Source organism: Lampetra planeri, unplaced genomic scaffold (assembly GCF_965212315.1).
Source record: "Lampetra planeri unplaced genomic scaffold, kcLamPlan1.2.h2 scaffold_818, whole genome shotgun sequence".
NCBI classification, from domain to species: Eukaryota; Metazoa; Chordata; class Hyperoartia; order Petromyzontiformes; family Petromyzontidae; genus Lampetra; species Lampetra planeri.
Window position 1 is genome coordinate 17,501 of NW_027615640.1, and position 8,042 is coordinate 25,542.

Consider the following 8,042-nt stretch of genomic DNA (forward strand, 5'->3'; position numbering starts at 1 on the left):
TGGTGGTTACCTCTTCACGCAACACTACGGCTCTCGCGATAACGTCATCGCTCAGGTGATGAGGGGGGGTTACCGTGGTTACCGTGGTGGTTACCGTGGTGGTTACCGTGGTTGTTAACGTGGTTGTTAACGTGGTTACCGTGGTGGTTACCTCTTCACGCAACACTACGGCTCTCGCGATAACGTCATCGCTCAGGTGATGAGGGGGGGTTACCGTGGTTACCGTGGTGGTTACCGTGGTGGTTACCGTGGTTGTTACCGTGGTTGTTAACGTGGTTACCGTGGTGGTTACCTCTTCACGCAACACTACGGCTCTCGCGATAACGTCATCGCTCAGGTGATGAGGGGGGGTTACCGTGGTTACCGTGGTGGTTACCGTGGTGGTTACCATGGTTGTTAACGTGGTTGTTAACGTGGTTACCGTGGTGGTTACCTCTTCACGCAGCACTACGGCTCTCGCGATAACGTCATCGCTCAGGTGATGAGGGGGGTTACCGTGGTTACCGTGGTTACCGTGGTTGTCGTGGTGGTTAACGTGGTTACCGTGGTGGTTACCTCTTCACGCAACACTACGGCTCTCGCGATAACGTCATCGCTCAGGTGATGAGGGGGGGTTACCGTGGTTACCGTGGTGGTTACCTCTTCACGCAACACTACGGCTCTCGCGATAACGTCATCGCTCAGGTGATGAGGGGGGGTTACCGTGGTTACCGTGGTGGTTACCTCTTCACGCAGCACTACGGCTCTCGCGATAACGTCATCGCTCAGGTGATGAGGGGGGGGTTACCGTGGTTACCGTGGTGGTTACCTCTTCACGCAGCACTACGGCTCTCGCGATAACGTCATCGCTCAGGTGATGAGGGGGGTTACCGTGGTTACCGTGGTGGTTACCGTGGTTGTTAACGTGGTTGTTAACGTGGTTACCGTGGTGGTTACCTCTTCACGCAGCACTACGGCTCTCGCGATAACGTCATCGCTCAGGTGATGAGGGGGGGTTACCGTGGTTACCGTGGTGGTTACCGTGGTTGTTAACGTGGTTGTTAACGTGGTTACCGTGGTGGTTACCTCTTCACGCAGCACTACGGCTCACGCGATAACGTCATCGCTCAGGTGGGGGGGTTACCGTGGTTACCGTGGTTACCGTGGTGATTACCGTGGTTAACGTGGTTACCGTGGTTGTTAACGTGGTTGCCGTAGTGGTTATCGTGGTTACCGTGGTGGTTACCGTGGTGGTTGCCGTGGTTACCATGATGGTTACGGTGGTTATTGTGGTTGTTACTGTGGCGGTTACCGTGGTGGTTACCGTGGTGGTTACCGTGGTGGTTTCCGTGGTTACCGTGGTGGTTACCGTGGTGGTTACCGTGGTGGTTGCCGTGGTTACCGTGGTTACCATGATGGTTATGGAGGTTATCGTGGTTACCGTGGCGGTTACCGTGGCGGTTACCGTTGTTTTTAACGTGGTGGTTCGTGTCGTTACCGTGGTGGTTGCCGTGGTGGTTGCCGTGGTGGTTGCCGTGGTGGTTGCCGTGGTGGTTGCCGTGGTGGTTGCCGTGGTTACCGTAGATTGCAGGCCACGTGAAGGCTCTGGATGCCATCTACCAGAACACAAACTTCAACGGCATCCGTGGAATCAACTTCATGGTGAAGAGAGTCAGGGTGAGAGTACACTCACCACTCACTCACCACTCACTCACCACTCACTCACCACTCACTCACCACTCACTCACTCAGTCAGTCACTCACTCACTCAGTCAGTCACTCACTCACTCAGTCATACACTCACTCAGTCAGTCACTCACTCAGTCAGTCACTCACTCACTCACTCACCACTCACTCACCACTCACTCACCACTCACTCACCACTCACTCACCACTCACTCACTCACTCACCACTCACTCACCACTCACTCACTCACCACTCACTCACCACTCATACACTCACTCACCACTCACTCACTCACTCACCACTCACTCACCACTCACTCACCACTCACCACTCACTCACCACTCATTCACCACTCACCACTCACTCACCACTCACTCACCACTCACTCACTCACTCACCACTCACTCACCACTCACTCACTCACTCACCACTCACTCACCACTCACTCACCACTCACTCACCACTCACCACTCACTCACCACTCATTCACCACTCACCACTCACTCACCACTCACTCACCACTCACTCACCACTCACTCACTCACTCACTCACTCACTCACTCACTCACTCACTCACCATCACTCACCACTCACCACTCACTCACTCACCACTCACTCACCACTCACTCACCACTCACTCACTCACCACTCACTCACCACTCACTCACCACTCACTCACTCACCACTCACTCACCACTCACCACTCACTCACCACTCACTCACCACTCACTCACCACTCACTCACTCAGTCAGTCACTCAGTCAGTCACTCAGTCAGTCACTCACCCACTCATACACTCACTCACCACTCACTCACTCACTCACCACTCACTCACCACTCACTCACTCACCACTCACTCACTCACCACTCACTCACCACTCACTCACCACTCACTCACCACTCACTCACTCACCACTCACTCACCACTCACTCACCACTCACTCACCACTCACTCACTCATACACTCACTCATACACTCACTCACACACTCACTCACCACTCACTCACCACTCACTCACCACTCACTCACCACTCACTCACTCAGTCAGTCAGTCAGTCACTCACTCATACACTCACTCACTCACTCACCACTCACTCACCACTCACTCACTCACCACTCACTCACCACTCACTCACTCACCACTCACTCACCACTCACTCACTCACCACTCACTCACCACTCACTCACTCACCACTCACTCACCACTCACTCACTCACCACTCACTCACCACTCACTCACTCACCACTCACTCACCACTCACTCACCACTCACTCACTCACCACTCACTCACTCACCACTCACTCACCACTCAGTCAGTCATACACTCACTCAGTCAGTCACTCACCACTCACTCACTCACTCACTCACCACTCACCACTCACTCACCACTCACTCACCACTCACTCACTCACCACTCACTCACCACTCACTCACCACTCACCACTCACTCACCACTCACTCACTCACCACTCACTCACCACTCACTCACCACTCACCACTCACTCACCACTCACCACTCACTCACCACTCACTCACCACTCACTCACTCACCACTCACTCACCACTCACTCACCACTCACTCACTTCATGGTGAAGAGAGTCAGGGTGAGAGTACACTCACCACTCACTCACTCACCACTCACTCACTCACTCACCACTCACTCATACACTCACTCACCACTCACTCACTCATACACTCACTCACTCATACACTCACTCACTCATACACTCACTCACTCATACACTCACTCACTCATACACTCACTCACTCATACACTCACTCACACACTCACTCACCACTCACTCATACACTCACTCACTCACTCATACACTCACCACTCTCTCACCACTCACTCATACACTCACTCACACACTCACTCACCACTCACTCATACACTCACCACTCACTCACCACTCACTCACCACTCACTGATACACTCACTCAGTCAGTCAGTCACTCACTCTGTCAGTCAGTCAGTCACTCACCCACTCACTAACCCACTCACCCACCCACCCACCCACTCACCCATCCACTCACCCACCCACCCACCCACTCACCCACCCACCCACCCACTCACCCACTCACCCACCCACCCACTCACCCACCCACCCACTCAATCAATCACCCACTCACTCATCCACCCACCCACCCACTCAATCAATCACCCACTCACCCACCCACTCACCCACCCACCCACCCACCCACTCACCCACCCACTCACCCACTCACCCACTCACTCACCCACTCACCCACCCACCCACTCACCCACCCACCCACCCACCCACCCACTCACTCACCCACCCACCCACTCACCCACCCACTCACCCACCCACCCACCCACTCACCAACCCACCCACTCACCCACCCACACACTCACCCACCCACTCACCCACCCACCCACCCACCCACTCATCCACCCACTCACTCACCCACCCACTCACTCACCCACCCACTCACTCACCCACTCACCCACCCACCCACCCACCCACTCACTCACTCACCCACCCACCCACCAACTCACCCACCCACTCACCCACCCACCCACTCACCCACTCACCCACTCACCCACCCACTCACCCACACACCCACTCACTCACCCACCCACTCACCCACTCACCCACCCACTCACCCACCCACCCACTCACTCACCCACCCACTCACCCACTCACCCACCCACCCACCCACTCACCCACCCACTCACTCACTCACCCACCCACCCACCCACCCACCCACCCACCCACCCACTCACCCACCCACCCACTCACCCACTCACTCACCCACCCACCCACCCACCCACTCACCCACCCACCCACCCACTCACCCACCCCCTCCCTCTCCCCTCACCCTCACCAGGTGAACGGCACGTGACCCCACGAACCCGTTCCGCTTCCCCAACATCGGCACTCACCCACCCACTCTCTCCTCACCCACTCACTCACCCACCCACCCACTCACTCACTCACTCACCACCCACCCACCCACTCACCCACTCACTCACCCACCCACCCACCCACTCACCCACCCACCCACCCACCCACCCACTCACCCACCCACCCACTCACCCACCCACCCACTCAATCAATCACCCACTCACTCATCCACCCACCCACCGACCCACTCAATCAATCACCCACTAACTCAGTCACCCACTCACCCACCCACCCACCCACCTACTCACCCACCCCCTCTCCCTCTCTCTCCTCACCCCTCACCCTCACCCCTCACCTCCCTCTCCCCTCACCCTCACCAGGTGAACGGCACGGACGAGGCACGTGACCCCACGAACCCGTTCCGCTTCCCCAACATTGGCACTCACCCACTCACTCACCCACTCACTCACCCACTCACTCACCCACTCACCCACCCACCCACCCCCTCTCTCTCTCCTCACCCTCACCAGGTGAACGGCACGGACGAGGCACGTGACCCCACGAACCCGTTCCGCTTCCCCAACATTGGCACTCACCCACTCACTCACCCACTCACTCACCCACTCACTCACCCACTCACCCACCCACCCACCCCCTCTCTCTCTCCTCACCCTCACCAGGTGAACGGCACGGACGAGGCACGTGACCCCACGAACCCGTTCCGCTTCCCCAACATCGGCGTGGAGAAGTTTCTGGAGCTCAGCTCGGAGCAGAACCAGGACGAGTTCTGCCTGGCCTACGTCTTCACGGACCGGGACTTCGACGACGGAGTGCTAGGCCTCGCCTGGGTCGCCGCACCCTCTGGTAACCGCTCACCACTCGCTCACTCACCACTCACTCGCTCACCACTCGCTCACCACTCGCTCACCACTCACTCGCTCACCACTCGCTCACCACTCGCTCGCCCGCTCGCTCACTCGCTCGCCCCGCTCGCTCACTCGCTCGCTCGCTCACCACTCACTCGCTCGCTCACTCGCTCGCCCCGCTCGCTCACTCGCTCGCTCGCTCACCACTCGCTCACTCGCTCACCACTCGCTCACCACTCGCTCGCCCGCTCGCTCACTCGCTCGCCCGCTCGCTCACTCGCTCGCTCGCTCACCACTCACTCGCTCGCTCACTCGCTCGCCCGCTCGCTCACTCGCTCGCTCGCTCACCACTCGCTCACTCGCTCACCACTCGCTCACTCGCTCGCCCACCACTCACTCGCCCGCTCACTCGCTCGCCCGCTCGCTCACTCGCTCACTCGCTCACCACTCGCTCACTCGCTCACCACTCGCTCACTCGCTCACTCGCTCGCCCGCTCGCTCACCTCGCTGGCCTACGTCTTCACGGACCGAGACTTCGACGACGGAGTGCTAGGCCTCGCCTGGGTCGCCGCACCCTCTGGTAACCACTCACCACTCACCACTCACTCGCTCACCACTCGCTCACTCACTCACCAGTACCGCTCACCCACTCGCTCACCACTCGCTCACTCACTCACCAGTACCGCTCACCCGCTCGCTCACCACTCGCTCGCTCGCTCGCTCGCTCGCTCACTCAGACACTCACTCACTAACTCATACACCCATCCACTCACTCGGTCACCACCCTCACCACTCGCTCACCACCCTCACCACTCGCTCACCACCCTCACCACCCTCACCACCCTCACCACTCGCTCACCACCCTCACCACTCGCTCACCACTCTCCTCACCACCCTCACCACTCGCTCACCATCCTCACCACTCGCTCACCACTCGCTCACCACCCTCACCACTCACTCACCACTCGCTCACCACTCTCACCACTCGCTCACCACTCTCCTCACCACTCGCTCACCACCCTCACCACTCGCTCACCACTCGCTCACCACCCTCACCACTCGCTCACCACTCTCCTCACCACCCTCACCACCCTCACCACTCTCCTCACCACCCCAGGCAGCTCTGGGGGCATCTGTGAGCGTCACCGCCTCTACTCGGACGGACGGCGCAAGTCCCTGAACACCGGCATCATCACCATCGCTCACTCACTCACTCACCACTCGCTCACCACTCCCTCACCACTCCCTCACCACTCGCTCACCACCCTCACCACTCGCTCACCACCCTCACCACTCGCTCACCACCCTCACCACTCGCTCACCACTCGCTCACCACCCTCACCACTCGCTCACCACTCGCTCACCACCCTCACCACTCGCTCACCACTCTCCTCACCACCCTCACCACCCTCACCACTCTCCTCACCACCCCAGGCAGCTCTGGGGGCATCTGTGAGCGTCACCGCCTCTACTCGGATGGACGGCGCAAGTCCCTGAACACCGGCATCATCACCATCGCTCACTCACTCCCTCACCACCCTCACCACTCGCTCACCACTCTCCTCACCACCCTCACCACCCTCACCACTCTCCTCACCACCCTCACCACCCTCACCACTCTCCTCACCACCCCAGGCAGCTCTGGGGGCATCTGTGAGCGTCACCCGCCTCTACTCGGACGGACGGCGCAAGTCCCTGAACACCGGCATCATCACCATCGCTCACTCACTCGCCTCACTCACTCGCTCACCACCCTCACCACTCCGCTCACCACTCTCCTCACCACCCTCACCACTCGCTCACCACCCTCACCACTCGCTCACCACCCTCACCACCCTCACCACCCTCACCACTCCCTCACCACCCCTCACCACCCCAGGCAGCTCTGGGGGCATCTGTGAGCGTCACCCGCCTCTACTCGGACGGACGGCGCAAGTCCCTGAACACCGGCATCATCACCATCGCTCACTCACTCACTCACCACCCTCACCACTCGCTCACCACTCGCTCACCACCCTCACCACTCGCTCACCACTCGCTCACCACCCTCACCACTCGCTCACCACTCTCCTCACCACCCCAGGCAGCTCTGGGGGCATCTGTGAGCGTCACCCGCCTCTACTCGGATGGACGGCGCAAGTCCCTGAACACCGGCATCATCACGGTGCAGAACTACGGGTCGGCCGTGCCGCCAAAAGTGTCCCACATCACGTTCGCGCACGAGGTGGGGCACAACTTCGGATCGCCGGTGAGTGGCCCACCCTGCACTACCGCCTAGCACTAGCACTAGCACTACCACTACCACTAGCACTAGCACTACCACTACCACTACCGCTAGCACTAGCACTAGCACTACCACTACCACTAGCACTACCACTAGCACTACCACTAGCACTACCACTAGCACTACCACTACCACTAGCACTAGCACTACCACTACCACTAGCACTACCACTAGCACTACCACTAGCACTAGCACTACCACTAGCACTACCACTAGCACTAGCACTACCACTACCACTAGCACTACCACTAGCACTAGCACTACCACTAGCACTACCACTAGCACTACCACTAGCACTACCACTAGCACTAGCACTAGCACTACCACTAGCACTACCACTAGCACTAGCACTA

At 58.9% G+C, this 8,042-nt stretch overlaps 1 protein-coding gene across 1 annotated transcript in view; it reads left to right on the top strand.

Moving 5' to 3' along the window:
• The window catches only part of LOC144742018 (disintegrin and metalloproteinase domain-containing protein 10-like), an 11,438-nt gene extending 4,536 nt beyond the window's left edge, over positions 1-6,902 (top strand). Inside the window, exons 4-7 of the mRNA XM_078624515.1 lie at positions 1,564-1,656; positions 4,920-4,988; positions 5,220-5,403; positions 6,844-6,902. Coding sequence (XP_078480641.1) covers positions 1,564-1,656; positions 4,920-4,988; positions 5,220-5,403; positions 6,844-6,902 — 405 coding nt within the window. The remainder of the gene's footprint in view (positions 1-1,563; positions 1,657-4,919; positions 4,989-5,219; positions 5,404-6,843) is intronic.
• Positions 6,903-8,042: the final 1,140 nt, after the last annotated feature.